The 21,310-nt window shown below is 38.3% G+C and overlaps 1 protein-coding gene across 3 annotated transcripts in view; it reads right to left on the bottom strand.

The window, feature by feature from the left end:
• Positions 1–21,310, bottom strand: part of mtor (mechanistic target of rapamycin kinase) — an 81,151-nt gene that overhangs the window by 18,344 nt on the left and 41,497 nt on the right. For all 3 annotated transcript variants that reach the window (XM_047800292.1, XM_027166728.2, XM_047800293.1), the window contains exons 30-38: positions 14,905–14,980; positions 12,442–12,581; positions 9,812–9,912; positions 9,364–9,479; positions 7,518–7,595; positions 6,615–6,722; positions 4,859–4,984; positions 2,871–3,002; positions 1,359–1,474 (exon numbers count right to left, since the gene is read on the bottom strand). In XM_047800292.1, coding sequence (XP_047656248.1) covers positions 1,359–1,474; positions 2,871–3,002; positions 4,859–4,984; positions 6,615–6,722; positions 7,518–7,595; positions 9,364–9,479; positions 9,812–9,912; positions 12,442–12,581; positions 14,905–14,980 — 993 coding nt within the window. The remainder of the gene's footprint in view (positions 1–1,358; positions 1,475–2,870; positions 3,003–4,858; positions 4,985–6,614; positions 6,723–7,517; positions 7,596–9,363; positions 9,480–9,811; positions 9,913–12,441; positions 12,582–14,904; positions 14,981–21,310) is intronic.

The following is a 21,310-nucleotide window of genomic DNA, read 5'->3' as shown; positions in this document are numbered from 1 at the left end:
ACCCAAGTTCACTTGAACCAGATGATAGTGGACTAGAAACCATTTCCAACACAGGAAAAAAAAATCGTCCTTAGTTTTAGAGAGTAAACTGCTTTACTGATTTTACAATTAATTCATTCCCTATTCGTCATATAGTGCAGTATTTTGTAGTGATCTCTGACTTATCATTGGACCAATTATTTGTTATTACTGAGTCATGCAGCAGTGTACGTGGATACCAGATATCACTGTTGCATATAAATGAAAATAAATGCTCTTTAATAACTCCTTGCCCAAACATTGGACCAAAAAAATGGCTCTACGCTCTACAAATATCATGTCTTTACAAGCATACTTCATTAAAACACACTCAAATAAAAAGAACAGATTCCTTCCTTTTTTCTGGGCCTGCACCCAGAGAACAAAATGAAAAGAAAAAAGTCTTGCCAGACCATGTTAATAAGGGATAAGTCTTTAAAATGGCAATACCTTAAGAACAGAGCAGGTAAGTGAGATGGAAGCTACCTGATATTTCCAGGACGTCTTAAGAAGAGAGAGAGAGAGAGAGAGAGAGAGAGAGAGAGAGAGAGAGAGAGAGAGAGAGAGAAAGCTTTTGCTGTGATGATAGGCTACAGAACATTCTGTTCTGTTCAAATAAAAGGTTTTCAATTATTTTGTTCTAGGCAATACACAATTAGACAGGGCACTTATACTTCATCACTATTTGGCACAAATTCTTGGCATGGTGCATAATAACATCAGAAAGTTCTGAACAATCATCAGCACAAGTGGATTTCCAGTGACCACCGGTGCTTATTATTTGCTTAAAAACTGTCAGTAGTTCACTGAGATTTTCAGTTCCGTGACGATGTTGTAATATAAAAAAGCCACCAGAGTTTAACAGAAGCTGTACAGAAATGTCTAAATATGTAAGATATGTAATATGCATGAGTTACCGCTTGGTCAGAGTGAGGTGTGATGGAGTTGAAGGGTTGTGGTGGACCTTTGGACACTACACCATGAAATGGGAAACTAGTTCATTGCAGGGCACCATGCAAACACACTCACACATTCACTAGTGTCAATTTGTGGCTTACCAGTGTGGTTTTGGGAGGATGGAGACAACCAGAAAACCCAAAAGAAACCAAGAAGAAGAAAATGTGAAAGCATGGAGCACAAAGTAAACCTCAGTTTTTGCAGAGTCAGTGGAGCTGTAAGGAGCCAATGCCACCTGATGTTCCTCTGTGCCTTCCATCAGAGATATGGATTTTTATAAAAAAAAAAAAAAAAAAAAGAACACTGAACTATGTGGTGTGTGTGTTTGTGTGTGTGTGTGTGTGTGTGTGCGCGCGCGCTCATGTGTGGTGGGCTGTCCAGACCTGGCCATGAGCTTATGAAGCTCCTGCTTTTGCTGTTGGTCCTCGGCTGCGATGGCATGCTGTGCCTTCTGCTGCATGGCCTGTACAAAGTGCTGCATGTGCTGGAAAGCGTCAATCTGAGAGAGTGAGAGAGAGAGAAAGCGAGATGGATATATATAAAGAGACAGAGGGATGGATGGATGGATGGATGGATGGATGGATGGATGGATGGATGGATGGATGGATAGATGGATAGAGGGGCATATAAGGAGAAAGAGATACTAAACTTAATGAGAGAATGACAATGGGATAAATGATAAACAGCTCTAGACATCTCATGTAGAATCATTCTTGCACAACAAGAAACATGCTTCCTGAGTAAAAATCTTTAGTTTATTATGCAGAAGCACTGTATTGTATTTATTAAGGGATTTCTTTTACCGTATTTGGCAACCTAAAGAAAAAACTTTTGTCTTTTTATTTGATCTATAAATCTGTACATTATTTCCCATCTAATTTACATACTTTCCTTTAATCACAAAAAAATCCTTGGGTAGCCTTTGAACTGCAACTGCTTAGAACAGTTTATACTCCAGTCTCCTTCACTAGAAAAAACTAATATGATGCACATACTCAAGCACTTTTGAATTACATAGTGCAAATATATAGACAAACATTATTTATAATCAAGTTCACTCACTCACTCACTCAGGCATGCCCTCACACACTCACTCACTCAGGCATGCCCTCACACACTCACTCACTCAGGCATGCCCTCACACACTCACTCACTCAGGCATGCCCTCACACACTCACTCACTCAGGCATGCACTCACACACTCATTCACTCACACACTCATTCACACACTCTCACTCTCACTCTCACACTCACACTCGCTCACTCGCTCTCACACTCGCTCACTCGCTCGCACACTCGCTCGCTCGCTCGCACACTCACTCGCTCGCTCGCACACTCACTCGCTCGCTCGCACACTCACTCAGTCACTAACACACTCACTCAGAGTCAAAGGCAATGGACTTGCAGGAATAGTTACGGGGAATGATCCAGTGAAGATGAAGAGTGAGGGGTGAAATGAAGTGAAAGTATTTGTTTATCATCACCCTAAGTCACACATCTGGTCTCAGGAGGAGCGATTCTTCACTTTCATTCCAGCAGTACCGTTCTACTGATGCTCAACCGATAACTTTTTGAAGCTCATTGTACACATCATGAACGTATTACAATAGACAAGGAAAGAATGCACAAACAAACTCCTGACCACACCGACATGAAGTTCCAAATTGTGTCTTGTGTTAAAAGACAGATGGCCATGTATTAAGGAGTGTATATATGTTTGAGGTTTGGAATAACCCAGGCACATGTTTGGAGCTTTGAAATGAGTTTGCTACGTTCTGGACAGTAGAAAGAAGTCAAGAGCCGTTAAAAAGGAACAAAAATGTTATGCTTTGCCTTCGGTTTTCACTGTTTGCTTGTAAACAAACGCGAGGAAATCTTGATTCGGTTTCACGTACCTTACGTGTACTCTTCCACATGTACTTCATGTAAGCGTATGTCACGTGTGGGTGGGCTGTGGGGAGAGGCTGGTCCAGCTGTTTGGACGGGTCAACACCGAGGAGCAGGACCAAAGTCTTGTGAGCCAGAGCCTGAGCACAAAAAGTTATGTGGTTAGGTAAAGCTAGCTTTCGCTTCTTAGCACTTCTTAACTACTCTGTTGTGCAGTTTGGCTTCTGTTTTATTAATATGTTGTTGTCCATTGCTAAAATTTGTTAAGACCTTGTTTAAGATGATCTGGATAAGCAACTAGAGTGACGTCAATCTTTTAATGAACCGTTAATGAGTAATTTATGGCTTTATATAAGGCAACTTGTGCTATTTACAAATAACCATTTTTGACTAATTCTAACTCTCTTTAAATATTATGTTTTCCTGGATGAAGTTCTTTACATAAACCCTGTCTGCAGCTTGCAAATCGGACTATAGTGGGTGTAAAAAAAAATAAAAAAATCTAAGAACACCGTCCCATTACTGACCTAATGTTCCTAATGCTGTAGTTAAACTCTGGTCCACTGAGCTGCCTTTAGCTAAGTAATTTACATAAATGCTTGCATGTGTTTTTGCAACAGATGATCTGCCACAGAAGCTGCATTAGCTAATGTGTAGGAAACAAAAGCAGCTTTTTTTCATCCACTGATGAAGCACATTTGCAAACACTCAGTTCGGTCTGCAGAAACGTGCTGTTTTTCAAAACTTTGTCCGTGTGACATTTAGTAATTAGTACAATTTATTAACAAAGAATTTCAATCTCTCCAATAGTTCTGAATGTAGACTTATCAGCTAAACTAACCCAATGCAAATCATTAGACCTCCTCTTGGTAAAGGGCATGTGCATGGTAAAACCTCTGTGACACTGACATAACAAACAATGACAAAATCTATCAAAAGTCATGGCACTGAGGTCCCAGCAGAGAAACTGCAGGTCTTCTACAAATAAACAGCTCTACAAGCCAACCACCTCGATCCCCTCACAGAAGGTGACATGTCCTGAAAAACACTGTGCTCATTCTTTGCCTCTTTCATCACCCTGTCCATCGTAATCATTCACTGACGTTTCATCTTCCTCTTGCGATCAGCACTGGAGGCCTAAGCTTTGAGGTCACGACTTTTTCCCGGTCACCCACACCCGCCGAGCTTCAATTTAAAAACAGTGGCCAAAGCTTGAACTCACTGTAGATTTAGCCTAATAGTTTAGAATAATATTTATTCACACTGGAAACAGAGTATGACAGCATAAACATAAACACAGGCCCATGTTTGAAGTAGCGTTTTAAAATCAACTGTCACTTTTAAAAGGTCATTTTGAATGCAGCTATTGGTAAAAGAAGCATGATGAAAGTTTCTCTCGTTAAATGTTCCTTGCTTCGTTCTTCCTGGAACGAACTGCGTCTGTTATAGCTGGTAGGGACAGAGACATCACCGCAGCGAAGTGTGCTTGACAAAATGAACAGCATATGTTACTAAACGATATTAAACCTCATAAGGCTTTTGAATGATAGTCTGTAATGGCAAAACTGGAATGAGCTGTACTGATCAATATCAGCTCAGAAAGAGCAAATCTGAGCTAGAAATCCTTAGCATCTGTACAAGGCCACTGGCGCCGTTTACAAACAGCTCCCGAATTGTTGGCACACTGGATAAAGATTCCAAGATATGTTAATTAATCTGGCTATAAAAAACTACGAGATATAATATGAATAAAATATGATCTAAATCTTAAATGACTTGAGTTACATTATCTTCAGTACTATGTAATAATATGTTTTAAACAAAAATACATGTTTACATACTTAGTATAAATATATTTCAATTAACGGGTCTGAAATTAAGGTAACAAACCACAGATTTTTAACAAAGGCTTCTTATGTGTGAATAATCATGAGTAGACTTGAGTAATCCAGGAAAAAATGGAAAAACTGAAATGGAGATAAGGACGCTTTCTCACCAGACGACCACTCTTTCCACACAGGCTGGCATACTTTAGCCATGTCCTCATGTCCTCGTGGGGATTGATGACCAGAGAACGCACCATCAGGATCCTTTGCCAGTCCTCCACTATTCGCTGGCAGCCCTGCACACAACACTTTGCTTTAGTGAAGATATTACATTACATTGTTTTGCTGGTGAAAGTTGGTGGAATATAGATAGCATCTTGTGCGTATGCTGTGTAAATGTGGGTCCTGCATTTTGAAGTTATAGTTCTATAATTATATTTTAGTTATATTCCATATAAAGGATGTGCTTGAAATTTCTAAAGCTAACAGTTACTGATTTCAGATTTATTTCCCAGTAAAACCCTTTGATGAGCTCAAACTTGTGCATAGTGTCAAACCTGCCTAGTTTCATACACATAAATGCTTCAATTTTAAAGCACTGTGTACAATTATAAAGTGTGACATTCTCAATAGTGTTGCCTGTCATAATGTTTTATTCATTCATGCTGGCAAAAGCACAGGAGTTGACATCGTATTCAAATCTCGCAGGCTGCAATTCAAAGAAGTGCCATGTCTCTACCAGAGCAAAGGCCTACAGATGCTCGGCTTTATTTGCTAGTAAATCACTTCCATGAATATTCCATGTGCCCTCTGCCAACACATTCTGCATGGTCTGAATTGATCTCTCCAGGACATCTCTTTTTACCTACAATGTTGATGGTTGAAAGTTTTGACGTTAAACTGCAAAAGGTATTTCATCTCATCTCCACGGGACAAATAAATATATATAAATTGGTACACAATGTAAAGAAGTGTGCAGATGACTTTTCATTAGAAATGCAACGAGATAGCAAGACTTTTTGTACTATAAAGTGAAACTTTAATATAGGAATGTGTTTTGTATGCATTTTTAGGCAGAAAGTCAACGTTATTTACAAGTGAAGGAACCAGCAGAAACCAAAACTGCCTGTATGATCGTCTTGAACATGCAATTCCACCATATTTATCCAAAGTTTAAGCATAAGACTGTTCCTTTCACATTAGCTGATCTTGCATGATGCTCCTTTACCATACATCATAACAAATCCTCAGTTCTCCAGCAGGGACGTGTCTCTACAAGTCAGCTGTTTGCTGAGTGAAAGTTAACAACTGCAGGTATATACAGATCCAACAACACAAGAAATATATACCACAGATAAACCGCAAAATGGAACACAGGCGGTTCACTAAAGTTCTTTAAAAAATAAAAACCAACAAGAACCCATGATTATGTATTGTAGCACATCTCTGTTCAATTCTCAGTTGTGATTGGTTAAGATAATGTTCTGAATTTGATTTTTATATAATTGTGTTATTTCTATTAAAAATCTAAAAAAGATTTTTACCACAGGATATGCTTCAGGAAAGAAGGCTTTACTGTTTACATAAAGCTGTATCTTTGTATTATTCATTTATACAGAGAGGTCGGAGAATGGAATGCTTTTTATAGATAGTATGATGTAAGCAACAACATTAACAAACGTTTCTCAGACGTTTCAACGTAACTATAAACCACTACAAGTCGAGACTTTGAAATCAAACGACAGTCCTCTTGCGTCACGCCGTATCACACCACATCATCGCCACTTTTCTTTCTATATCTCAGTAACCTACTTCAATTCGGAACATCTGGCAGACATCCCCTCTAAAATTACCTCATTTCCCTGAACCACTTTCTGACCAGACAAAATGCAGACAATCATAAGTGACCCGGTGTTATGCGGTTACCTGCAATCGTTCCCACCATGTCTCCCGGATGATGTCCCTCCTTTCTGGAACCAGTTTATACTGGATCACCTCCTCCAGTTCTGACAGCATCTGACATGATACCATGGCCTAAGATTGAGAGACAAAATAAGACAGTGGAGGACACTGTAAAAGATCATAATAGCATAGCTGACTTTTACATTTAAAAGTAATTTAAATGTTTGTTCATGTGGCATCAGTAAGAAATTTGTGATGCCAATATGTGCCCTGCTAAACAATCCAGATTATGTCTAAACCTGCATGTGGGTTTCCATGTAGGAAAAGGATACACCAAATTAACCTGAACAAAAAATAAGCAAGTAAATAAATAAATAAATCACTAAATGTCATTATGATCCACCACAGCAGATAATCATTCAGAGAACATTGATTTATTAGTGAACTGTTTTTCCAAAAAGACAAACAGGTTCAACAAAATATTCCGACTGTGTGTTTTGGTTAGATCGAATGCCCAAATTGCAGACAGTTTGACTTACTCTCATTAGAACAAGGGTGTATATACAAATAAACATGCCCAACTCATCAAGCCCCACATCTGTACAAGATAAACTATGACGTCATTCCACCCATGGAAATTTATGGCCATCGTTATATAAACCACTTATTTCACTTGCTGACATGCAAGAAATTGTGGAAGGTATAAACACAAAGACTACTAACAGGCACAGATTTGGTTTGATCTCAAAGATGTTACCTAAGACTACACCTTCTATTGGGGTTTAAAAAAAAAAAGACAAACACAAATCATTCCCACTGCTCATTAGTGGTGCTAGTCAATGCTGCTACTCTTCTGGAGTTCATCTGCAGTGTTAATGAGGTCAGGTTCTTCACAAGATGCCGGTTAAATAAGCAGTGAAGCCTCACCCCGTATGCTCTGCTGTAGCTCTCTCCAGCCATTGCAGTCAACTCAGCATCCAGCAGGTCTCTTGCCTTGTCTATGCACTGAAACACACACACACACAAACACACACACACACACACACATTAAGGCGTACACGTTCTGGGCTTGGCATGTGCTCTCAGGTAATGAAACACAGGTCTGAGACTAATAATTTAATATCCATCCTCCAGCTGCTGAGTTCTTTTGTCTCATCACTCAGATCCACAGTACAAGGAATAATAAAACACATGGTGTAACTTTAAGTCCTTTAAGTCAAGCTAATCCACTTACTTTCCCTCTGCATGGTACTGAAAGCTGCACTGATTTGTATGACTCGTCCGTTATGGCTATTTTTCAAATTTCTCCTCAATCACAATTCTCCCGTCCAATTTCTCCTTAACAACTCATTAGATAGACAAATGCTCTAAAAGCCAGCCAGTTCTTGCACCTGTAGCACTGTGGCTGGATTCAAAGCCTTCAACACTTCATAACCATGTGGCACATGCAGCCAGACGCCACTATAAGAAATGCCTATAATGAAACATCAAACATTCCCGTCAATATCAAACTAAATAAAACGGAATTACTAAACACCAGAACGGGCACGCCCAAGTGTAGCGGCTACGGAAAAGTCCGTAGGTTTACAGGCGTCTGGTCAACACCTGCATTCCCCATGTGGTAATTAACCCATCCGGAGAAACTGACGGGAATGAGCGAGAGAAACACCAAATAAAAGGAGAGCATGACATAAAGAAAGAGCTTTTCTCCAGCTGAGGGTGTGAGCTGCCGTTTTGGCATCCTGACCAGTAATTATGGCTCAGTCTGATTAAACGTCAGAGAACAGAACACACACAGTGTGTGTATACATCTGTGCGTGAGTAAGGAAAGAGTACGGTGCTTACTGTATGAGCTTATCTAAAGCCCAAGACGGATCTGCGGCAGATCAAAATTGAATGGCCGTTTCTTTGAGTTATTGGGGTTTACATTATTTGGATTTCAAAAGTAAGAAAAAGGGACAGAAGAGGTTACCTGTAATACTGCCACATCTCTAAACAAGGTGATGAGATCAGAGCTGTGATAAAAAGCTCTCTCTTTATGCACAACAGTTCAAATCAAACCTGTGAGTAAAAGATGCTAGTCAGACAAAGTTTCTTTTTCAACTTAGGCATGTTATCTTTTGCAGTTCAAGGTTATTCTATTTTCCTTTTAATTCTGTCTGCAAAATGGTACCAATGGAGGATTACCGGCTATCAGAAAAATCTGTCTTGAGACCCCTACAATTCCCCGGTACAATCACATCTGGATCCAGTTTGGGTTTTTGACAAAAATTTGTTCATCTTTAGACGGCTGTCTTTCTTTTCGGCTGAAAAATGGAGCGGGTCGGGGTCTGTCTTTAATTACGAGGATGAGAGAACGGAGGAGGACATATAAAGGCGAGCAGACAGAATCATAGATGCAGGATGACCTTTGGGATACCTCCTCTGACAGGAATGCTGTGATCGTGATGTTGAACACCTGTGGTGCTGAAGGATTGTCTTCTTTTATCCAAGAGATTTATAGCACACACACAATAGTTCATTCATTCTAATTAATTTCTCTCTGTATAGAACATTTTTATGCACTTTTTTGTAACGCTACTTCAACGTTTTCTAGAATGTTCTTTATGACAGGTCTAGTGTACCGAACAATCGATTGCCTGTTTGGAGGCAACATTAACCGTCCATTTTAGGTGAGCCTCTGAGGGGTACAGATGTTTTTTTTTATTAAAGCGGCTGGTGAATGTATATACTATATAATATTGTAAATAGAAAGTTAAGAACTGTCACTCACTTGTTGGGCCAATGAGAAGAGGTCCTGATGCAAAGCGAGCACTGCCCTGTAAAAGGCACCATCATGGGTGTCTCTAGGGATCATACAGGTGTATTCTTCCATACTGTCCCAGTGTCCTTTAATACACAAACAGACATGGAAAATATTATAACAAACCATTTCAGAATGCTTCCCCTCTTTCAAGCAAGCCTGTTAACATCATGGCTATCACAAATAAAGGTTTTATAATGTAAATTTAAAATCTAAACAATTATACTGGCCAATTACTGGCAGATTTGGTGTTGGTCATTGCTGCAATGTGTTTACACTGTACTATTGCCCAGTCCTAAATGGAATGTAAATGTTTATTACAATCGGGGATCTCAGATACAAAATATGAGTGGGGAATGTCAGTAGCTTTCATAAGCTGTTTTAGAATAACAAAAATGAAGTGTGCGTGTGTCTTTACCCAGGCCCCAGGCTGCAGCAGCTGCCATGCGTGCCATCTTGGCCTGCGTCTCCTCGCTAACCAGAGTCCATTCCTCACAACACTGCTGGTGTAGCTGACCCCTGAGACAAAGAGAGACAGAAAGAGACAGACCAGGCATTAGGTAAGGCACCATTACTGAGCCTGCAACCTGCATTTCCAGCATCTGGCATTCTGCCATTAATTTTTTAATGAGAAATTAAACTCCAAACTCTGATTGAAAAGACTTGAATAATTCATTCATCACATTTGACCTGCTGCTGAAAGAAAAAAAAAATCATTCAACCAGACAAGGCAGACAGGCAAGGTCAAGCACTCGTCTGTGTTTTATCAATAGTCTTTCACCATAAAGTTAATGACTTTCACTGATTTGTGCGAATCCGACTGTGATAGACCAGAAAACACCATGACATCATGTCACAACCAGGAGGCATGAAGCTGTGAAACAAATAAGCCCTCTGAGGCCTGAGTTTGATATAGGCTTTCCCGGAGCTCAGTGTGAAGAATCTGTAAAAGTTGCGGATGACTGTGTTTGCCCATCGGGGGGAGGAGGGGCAAAAAGGGTCACTGCACAAAGAGGGCCCCACGATTAGTAGTGTGTGTCGGTACTCAGACGGGTTTTGGGGGAGAGGGTGAATTAAACGCTTTCCCAGCTGGCTAAAGCACTTATTATATGAGCTATAATAACACTAGGAGTTTATGCTTTTAGTCTGTCTGTCTAACACACACACACACACACACACACACACACACACACACACACACACACACACACAGAAAGACGCACACACACTTATGCAGGAAGAACAGAAATAGGAGTTAGGTTACCATCTTGTCAAGCAAAATCATTCATGAGAATGAACTCTTGCTGCAATAAAGTTCCCTGGAGCTGATGTGGGCAAATTTTTATTTAAAAACAATGTGTAAAGTGAAATTAGGACACTTATGGGCATTGATGTTAAATGCTCAGAATAGCACTTGAAATGCACATTAGCTTTGAATGAACGTGGTTTGATTACAGACTACAAGAATAAACAGTTTCTGTACTACATTTCTAAGCTATGCATGAAATAAGTTAAAAGCAGTGAAACAAAAAAACACACAAAAAAAGAAGAAGAAGAAAAAAAAGAGAGAGAGAGACTTTGATGGTGATTCTTTTTTTGTGTTGTTGTTGTTTTTTTAATGACAGCAATCATTTGGAAAAATGTGTTATCGTCTTATAAGACCAAGGTAGAACAACATTCGGGGTAAATAATGTTTCAATTTTGCACACAAATCCAAACCAGCTTATCACCCAAGGATTACCCAACCCATTGTGAAACATGGTGGTGGGAGCATCATGCTATGGACTTGCTTCTCTTCAGCTGCGACTCAGATTCTATTAAAGATATAGGAATTATGGATAACTCCAAACACCCATCTATGCAGGCACAAAACAAAAACTAACCAAAGCAGAAATCAGAGCTCACATCTAAATCCTTTCGAATGTGCACTGGAGATCGCTTCACAGTTTAATAGCGGTGGAACATTTTTGAAGAAAAGTGGAATAAATTTACCAAAAGCAGAAGGCACAAAGACTCTTTCACAAAAAGACTGACTTCTATATTACAAGCAAAATGGGCTTTAATAAAGGATTAGGGGTGCTACTTTTACTTCTACCTTTAGGGGTGCTACTTTTTTTTTGCCCCTAAACCTTTCACTTGAATTTTGTGAAAATTATTTTTCATTATTTTTTCAAAACCTACCATTTAAACAGTTGTGTGTAGACTTATATATTTAAATGCAATGTACAGTGTACAATATAAATGATCATGATTTGTTTCAGGGATAATCTGCAGTATTAAATCTACATTTCGCTCAGCATCCTATTGTGATATAAGAGGAATAAAACACTTGAAAATGGTCAACTCTGCATGAAGCTCATTTTATGTCTATTTTTTTAAATGTGCATTTCGATTCTCTGTTCTTCAGCATGTCCTGTGTTTCCTTCCATATTTAAGAAGCTGGACATTATTTAGAAATAAGATTTATCAACTCATCGGGTAATTGGCTTCATTCACATTGAAGTCATTCTAGGAGCCTCCTATCTGTACTCGCCCAGTACACCACCCTGAGGCAGGTTTCTCAAATTGGTTCAACAGCCACCTCGCAAAAGAAAAGAGCATCCAAGCTTATGACTCCACCGTACAAAGTATCCTGCTAGCCCTTCCCAGCAAATGTGCACTGTTCCAGTTACAGGAAATACTCTGCATTTTCCTTTCTTCTTGCCCAGTGACTCTGTCAGATCCCATCAGCGGTATTAAAAGACCCGGTAAGCACAGACGAAGTGTGACCAGTCGAAGCTCGGGTTCACACCCTTCTCATGGGAATATTCGATTCACGTTTCTATTTATCTGGTGCCATTTCTAATAATCAAACCTGGTCTGAACATAATCAAATATAGGGAAGCTGTAAAAGACTTTTTTTTTTTTGGGTGGGCTAAGCGAGGAAAGCGTGGTAGTATTTCACAAAAAATATTTCAAATCAAGAAAGTGTGTAAACTGCTCTGATCTTTCTGATCAATGAAAAAGTCAATACAAAGACATTGTGCCTCTAAAGGACTGTGGACTCACCATTCACCCAATGCCTCTAAACAGCGCATGCGGCCCAGAATAAGCTCCGGGTCCCCTTTATTCACGTCGATCTTCTTATCGTAGGCCACTAGAGCATCTTCCCACTCATGCAGTTTCTCGTACCAGGTGGCTTGAATCTCCTATAAAAGTGGAAACATAGTGGAAAAAATACATTCAATAAGATTCACCAATTTATTAAAAGCAACAAAAAAAACAAAACAAAAAAACCATTCTGGGCATAAGCAAAGTAATTCATTTAAGAATAATCCATTTCTGTACCAGACCTTAAACTGAAACAAATTGATTAGAAAGCATAATGAAAAGTGATGACTGAATAGCCTGTGAATGTTTTTTTTCTATGCAGAGTATACAGTATATACACAGTATACAGGTCTGATTTTAGGCCCCCTACTCAGCAGCTGGATGCAGCAGATGGGGCAATACGTAAATCAACCTGAAATCTGAAGCTGTCTTATTATTATTTCTCAAGGAAAAGCAGACAAACTCTCGCTGGTAGGTCTTCGGTTTGAAAGTATCAAACCTGCCATTTTGGGTTTGTGATGGTGTCAAACACACAGACACAAATAACAGTTTAAAAAAATAAATAAAATAAATAAATATTTTATTCCTATGACGCGAGTGTGTCAATAAAAAAAAAAATCCAAACACCGTCTGGGATTTTACTAGTAGATATGGAGAACTGTAGAGAGATCTCTTCTTACCAGCTAATTTCCTTAGAAAACTGCACCAGAATTTATACCGTTTTAAATTGAAAGGCAATATTTGATTTGATTTGTTTTTTTTCACTGACTGCTTTAACTTTTCATGTTACATAATACACTAAAATGAAATAAAGGTGCTTTCCATCAAATAAGCTTAAGAAATTCTTAAAGGCTGGTCTCGTATGTCGAAAGGTATCGATGTTTACAACATGTAAGTGTTTTTATAAGATTTCAATATCACTAGAACATTTTTGTATATGTTTTTTATGTGAAACTTATGGCACTAATGCTTGTGTCCAAAGTCCCAATTGGTCACTATATATATACTGAACTCCCAAAATTTTAAATTCACCGCTTTTGATAAGATATATATATATATATATATATATATATATATATATATATATATATATATATATATATATATCTTATCAAAAGCGGTGAATTTAAAATTTTGGGAGTTCAGTGCATTTTTGTGGGCAGTCTGTAGGTTGTTTATGCTGAAGTAGCACTACACTATACCCGGTATTGGTATCAGAGTAAAACATAAGAAATCGAAACGCCATAAAAGCAAACTACATGTCAGTCTATACAATTTCTCTAAACTATAATATTACATTCTCAGACTCTCAGGAAACCAGCCTGATGTGACATGCTATTTTCATGCAACTTGCTTCAGTCTGAATATTGTCGATTCAGAAGACTTTAGGAGAAAAGTAAACATGTGGGCATGATGGGGTCTCCAGCTAACCGTTCATCATGAATCGCCCCTTGAAAATGTCCACTTCGATATTTTAAAGAAATTCACATTTAAGGCACTTCGATCAAACAGTCTAGCTTAGCTGTCACTTTCTCCTAGACAATTCCACTTTCTTCCATTCCTGCTCTGAACCAGACTCTAGTCTGTTCTCTATAAGAGAAATAACAAAGACAGACTTGGCTGCCAAGACAACTAATGAGAAAAAGAGATTCTCTGTAAAAACGTGAAACCAGACTTCAATAATAATAAAGAAAACTATAAAAATATCAGATTCTCTGATAACACTTCTTGTTTTATACTCTGCTCGTCTGACATCCTTATACACATTTAATTAGGGTTCTGTCATGCTATCTGCTGTCCAGAGCAGTTCTCACTGTGTTATCGTCACACATGACCCGTGAAGATGTAACTAGGGAGGAAAATCAGACAAGCCACGTAATCGTATCTTGGAACAATTAGGTACAATCAAGTCTAACAAAAAGAGCCTGTCCAGTAGGTTATGCAGCAGATGTGGAAAAGCATCTGCAGTCTTCCTAGGAACATCCTTGTTTATGGATGTGATTTCTTATCTGGACCGTGTCCCAATGATCAGCATGAGACACATGAGAAGGCAGGATTTAGGTTTGAGTGGTCTGGCTTTGTGGTTTCAGCTAAAGAAGCATATGAAAGCATGTGAAATTACATTAATCCTTGTCATTAACTACTCCTTGTCCATGTCTCTTATTACCTCTCAGCAAGGATATTTATGCTCACAAGACGAATGCTGATTATAACTATAGCCGGTGACGTCTATTTAATAGGGCTTGGGTTGAATAGTTTTTCTCTACTGTTTATACACTTCTGATGTGAAAAATTGATGACGATTTATTTTACTAAAGCAAAATAAATAAAAATCTTTGCTCTTGGTCACCGAAGAAAGCCGCTGTTAAGACTGTTTTAAAACAAGGAAACAAAACATGTATAGAGGAAAGAGGTGCTCACCAATTCGCCAAAATGTTTCATAGCATACTCCAGAACCCCTGATGCGGCCTCGGGCTGCTGCAGCTTGTTGTTGATACTGTGTATGGGGAAAAAAAAGAGAAAGAAAGAGAAAGAGAGAAGTACTTTAGCACAGGGTAACTATTCCGGGAAGCAACTGAGGAGCTGCTATGTGTGATGGATGGTAGCGGAGTTCACCCATACACAACAATCAAAACACATGGTATGTTAGGTATGCGTTCCAGACAGATGTGTGAGTGATGCTGTTAGATGCTGATGCTAAGAGTAAAAGGAACAGCATACAGTGAAAGATCATTTCAGGGAACTGTGGCTATGCATGCATTACAGTAGTACAGCGCGGGATTGACCGAATATACCAATATGGTGAATTCAAGTCTGTTAATAATAATATGCACAAGCACAGAACTTGGAGGGCCACTGAAAAAGTTGTTAAACAGCTTAAATAATAAAGCACGGTGCTCTTTTATAGATGGCTGTTTAACCAGATATCTTTGTAATAGACATCTATACACATTACAAATTCATGTTTCCATTTGTCACTTGTCATTGTGGCCACAAAGTTAATGCTTTTAATCTCTACTGGAACTAATAATTTTCTCTTTAGTCTTCCTGTACAAGATATGAGAATGTAAAAATACAGTCTGCCAGGTTTATTCAAAGAAGGAACCATCGTCTATTTTTCTGTCATGTCTGTGAACCTTCTAATGCCTATTTGATGTCTCTCCATCTGGAACTACTCATGTGTAATGTAAGACTGTGCTTTTCCTCAATAGCAAACACCATGTACTTCTGTGAAATTGTAGCATTTAACAAATCTGAAGGTTATATCAGAACACAGGCAGTGTCTGAATATTGCAGTAGTGCTCGTGACTGTTAGCTTGTGAGTTTTCAAACTTTTGAACTGCCTAAAAACTCGAGAAAACCCTGCTCAGGTCTACACTTGGAAAAGGATTTTCATTCGCTTGTGGGTAACTTTGGACGTGACTATCATCCGAATGAATCAAATTGAAATGTGCATGAACAAAAGGTGAGAAACGTGACAGCAGAAGGCACATTGTGTTAATAGAAGTAAAATACATTCATATTTAATTGGTAAATATTCCACATGATAATTCTCACCATATTAACAATTACACTTTTTATTTTACCAGTCAGAACCGTCCACACTTTGCTCAGCCTAAGAAGATTCGAGTAAATAATTATGCCATTTTCTAATTTTTTAAAATAAAACTGCAGTTAATTGTATTTTTTTTGTTTGTTTTTTAGAAGTTCACACAACTGTCAGTGTTGAAGGATTGTTTTCCAATTTAGAACTAGCACAGCCTCAGACCCATGCTATATTTTTGAGACAGACCATTGATCCTCATCGAGGTTTGTTGTTTTGCATTTTGAGATGCTTTTCACCTCTCACAAGTGGGTATTTCGGTTATTGGAGACTTTCTTTCAGCTCGTACCAGTCATGAGATGTATATAGTGTTTACACCGCATGGTGTGAAAAACAGAGTCAATCCCAGTAGATCAGCAGTTTCTGAAATACACAACGATCCCTGACTATGATCTATGATAAATACACTATGATCCCTGAAACCATTTTTTCCCCCCAGTCTGATGTTTAATATAAACAATTAATTAATTTTATGCACCTCTCTGCTGCCAAATGACTGGCTGTTTTGGATAATTGCATGAAAGTGTCATCAGATTAGTACACAAGAGTGTTGGAAAAACATTCAATACAATCTAAATACAATATAAACTCAATAAAGGAAGAACAGAAATAAGCTTTAAATAGAAATAAGCACGACTCACATAAGTCTGTGAGTTTTATGATAAATTACACCAGTCAGGCACTGTGGCTTTAAAAAGTCTTAAACAAAGACCTAGTGTGCTGCTTCAGCAAATATTCCATCCCCAGTGACATGGGCCTTTTCGTTTAGAGAGGATTCGTTTACTGTTTCTTGCACATTCCTGCCATTAAACCAAACTATGACGTGTCAATGAGGTGCACATGGCTAGTGCAATGATCTATGCAACGAAACTACGTCTCTTGTTCTTGGAACACTGCAAATGGTGCCTCCTTCCTGCTTTTGACCTCAGGGCAACACCAGTGACGTGCTTCCAATGAACCTTCTCTGCTGTAGACATACTGAAGGAGCAAGTCAATATTTTAACAGTTAAAATAACTGGACATTAGAAAACAGCACAAACATTCTTGTAAACGCTGTGTTTATTTGCTCAAAATTTGGTAAAGACTTCATTCGGTTAAATGCTGTGTGTCTTTGTCATACACGTATAAAAGAACATACAATATGATATATATATATAACACAATTCTATAATTAATCATTTAACAGCTGCTCCTACGTCATTATCAGCAACCCATAAAGACTCTTGTATACTAACATGGACCGACAACACACATCACAGACAAAGGTTTCATATCCTATAGGTAAGGATAAGGAATTCAAGAGTAGCATTGAATTAGATTTTTACATTTTCATTTCCTTTGAATTCCGAAAACAAAAATCTAACAGATATGGAGAAGGAGCTCAGCTATCTGTTTTATGGGTGCAATACTTGCAATAACACAGGACCTCTAGTGGGAGTGTTAGCATGTGGAAAAATTTTACTTTGTAGATAATCTAATGGCTAAACTGTGACAACTGACTAAGTGAAGACAGACAGGGATGAAAAATACCCTGCTGAGAATAGCCCCTGCAGTTGTGTTGCAGTTCAGTGCAGAAAGCTGACTATCTGAGCCTTTCTGACTCTGTAGAAAGATTTGTTAGCTACATCATCTTGCCAAGCAATCATGACTGCCCTTGGAGACAACTTAAAGAAATACGGTAAGAGACACTGAGTGAATGCTCATGCAGGTATGCGAAGAGTCACCATTTTTTATTTATTTTTTATTTTTTTACAGTTGCATTAGCACAGCTGTTCTTAAAGCTCCACTAAGTGCCAGAAATTGCTGTCTGGCAAACCCTTAGGTTAAGCAATACATATTTGTATTGTATGTTTTTAGTCATTGTTACAAAGGGGTTTGTTTTCTGCCAATAGCCCATAACCATTTAGGACACATTATACCACCTGATTTTGGACAAGCTAGAGTAACACGATAAGCTGAGTTTTTTAATTGATTTCTTTCTTCTTCTTTTTTTTTTTACCCATAATCCCATCTATGATTAATGTTACAGACATAAAACCCGAGGGCTAAGGAGATATTAAAAATGCTGGTTAAGTGACAGTGGACAACAGCCTTTACTCAAAGCTCAGAAAAGTTAGTGGGACTGTAACAATCCAGCATGAGCTTGTGAAGTAGAAATGTGAGCAGCAGAAATGTCAAGAGCAGTTTAATGGTAGAACTCATTCAGCACATTAGACTGGTTAATAGACTCATTCTGGCAAAGCCATTGTGCACTGTTAATAACACATTATATACATCACTGGGAAAAATATTATAATCCTGTAAAAATCCTGAGAGAGCAGTTTAAATACGATATATACTCAAAAAAAAAATCAGTAAAAACTGAATACAAATAGAATGGGCTGTTTTAAGTATTTGAAGAAAAAAAAAGTATTTGAGCAATTACTAAAGCAGATTGCTGTGATACACAACAGCAGCAAAACATCTAGTGAGCGGAGGTTGTGCAGTTGAAATTGAGTATTGATGAACGGTAAAAGGAGATTGGTTAGAGCGATTCAAGTAGACAGAAAAGCTATAGGAACTTCTGGTAAAGAGAAATGAGACTATAACAGCAATAGACCATATCACGTCCTACTCCTGTCAGCTGAGAACCGAAGACTGTTCATCCGAAGACGGGCATCATGCATGTCTATGGCAGGGTCAGAGTTTGGCACCAAAAGAATTGGTATATAAATTTATGGAATCAACCTGTTGACAGTTCAGCCTGGTGATGGTGACCGTGTAATGGTGTGGGAAATGTGTTTGTGGCACACACTGGGCCTTTTATTGCCAATTAGGCCTCATTTACATAGGTGTAACCTATCAGAGTATAGTTGCTGACCATATGCATCTTTTTCCCCAATTTACAGTGGATTACACTCAAGAAGTCACAAAGCACAAGTCATCTCAAATCGGTTCTATAAGCATGACAATGAATTTAATGTACGTCTTTGACCTCTCCACTGATCAGAACTGAATCCAACAGAGCAAATTTTAAATGTGGAAGAACAGGAGATTACACTAATGGCAACAAACCTCCAAACAATGTTTTTAACACTTTGTGGAAGCCATACCATGAACACCTGAAGCTATTCCGAGGACAAAATACGGTTCTACCGAGTGTTAGTATGTGGCATATTATTAACGGGCTGGTAAGTGTGTTTTGTAGAACTAAAAAAAAAACAACAACAAAGAAGGAGGTGAAAATGCTACCATATGTTCACAATGGGATAAGCTTAGGCGAGCTATTCCATGTGCCACCAAAACAAAACCTTAATGTCCAGCAGATGGAATACATGACTCATCAGTCCTTAGTTCTCATCCTAATGCCAAGTATACAAATACTAATTGCATTAAAATGTTTTAGTTTTGTTATTGTAATTATTTTCATTTGGTGACAAGCTTTTTCAACAGTAGATGGATCTTGGCCTCCCTGGTAAGGTGGTGAAAAGCTCACTGAATCATGAACGTGAAGTGATTCACAACCCAATATCATTCCTGATGATATAATACCTTCCTCATTATTTTTTCTATCATGCTTTTGCCGTCCTTCACAATCATTACATTTGGGTTCAATAAACTGGAATAAAGAAATCATTTTAGCCTGAAAGACACAGGTGTGCATTCTGAGACAAGTCTAGCTGTAGGTATGCAAGACATCAGATATCAGATTGTTTTTATTATAATCTGACCCGGAGGTCAGTAGATGGTCTCCTGGATATTTCTTAAAAATGACTGTTCTCATGTTTCTTGTCTGCCTGTGAAAGTAATGTTAGATTGTGAGAGGCAATACAGAGGACTCTCAGTTCCCATCTCTTTTTTGTGAGCAGGTTAAAACAAAAACACATCTTATATTTTGTAAAAGTTCTCATGCTAGGAACTGTGTGTGTGTGTGTGTGTGTGTGTGTGTGTGTGTGTGTGTGTGTGTGTGTGTGTGGGTGGGTGGGGGTGGGTGGGGGGGGGGGTTTAGACTGGAAAAGGCGCCCGACTGCAGTCAATGACATTCCAAGATAAAAATTTAGCTTTAATAAGAAGCGATTGATACCAGTAAAAGTGTGCATTCTGGGATTAATGCATTCACATAAGTTTCCTGTCAGGTACTGATGATAGATCTTATAAACTATATCCTCAAATATATATTACACTCATTATACTATATATTTTTTCAATCCTCAAAAAAAAAATCTTATTAATATGCTATCTATGACAAAAATGAAAACATTTTTAAACAACCAATGAAACATTTGTATTTATATAAATGAATTTGGTTCTGACACAAAAGCCCATTAATACCAATCAATCAATTCACCCACAATTCAACCATCATATAATGGCTGCGTCCTTCAAGAACGTGTGCTGAACGTGTGCTAAACGAATACCATCAACATGACAATTCATTCGGTGTAATCATGAATCCGATAGAGACAATTTTCCTGTTTAATTTCAGACTCTGTGTTGGACACTGATATTTTGAACATCAGTGTCCAACACAGAGTCTCGAGCCATCAAGCTGCTGCCTATTAGATGGGAATGTGACAGGGTCTGGATTACCGAATGTGCTCATTAAATGAAATGACAGCTCAAATGTCTACAGCATGAATAAAAGGTCATGGGACAATCAAGCCTCTGTTTTGTAGCTCTAACGAAACAGGCTGAGGAGATATTTTTGATGAAATACTTCCTTTGCAAAACAATGAGGTTGCCTCGTAATAGTTTTGTATTTATTTCCTGCCTGGTTTTAGGCCCAGAATGGTAAAGAAAAAAAAAAAAAAGAAAAAAAAACCCTGTTGATATTTATGCTCGTTGTTTGCACTAATGAGTGTCGTACTCCAACTGTTGGATTACTAATTAATGATTAGTCGAGCACAGTGATTACGTTACTGTGGCCGGCCCAAAGTCACAGAGCTGAATATCTTACTAACAAGAATCTTTTTTACATAATTCACACACTCTTATCTTGCACTAGCTTATATGAACCTAATCACCAAATGATGGGAAGACCAGCTAAGAAAACAGTTGAGCCTAAATTCAAACTGAGGAATTAGATATTAGATAATGTCAATTTCCGAACCCTTTTTTTTTTAGACAACACAGAATCCAATACGAATTAATATCAGCGCAGATGAGCAACTGAGAAATGGTCAGTTCAGAATCCTCACTTGGGTTGAAAATTAAAGGCTGCATCTTAAGGCAGTATCTTAAACC

The sequence above is a fragment of the Tachysurus fulvidraco genome, chromosome 14 (genome assembly GCF_022655615.1).
Source record: "Tachysurus fulvidraco isolate hzauxx_2018 chromosome 14, HZAU_PFXX_2.0, whole genome shotgun sequence".
Lineage (NCBI taxonomy): Eukaryota > Metazoa > Chordata > Actinopteri > Siluriformes > Bagridae > Tachysurus > Tachysurus fulvidraco.
The sequence above is the reverse complement of the archived record's forward strand: the minus strand, read 5'-3'. Positions and strand labels throughout refer to the sequence as shown.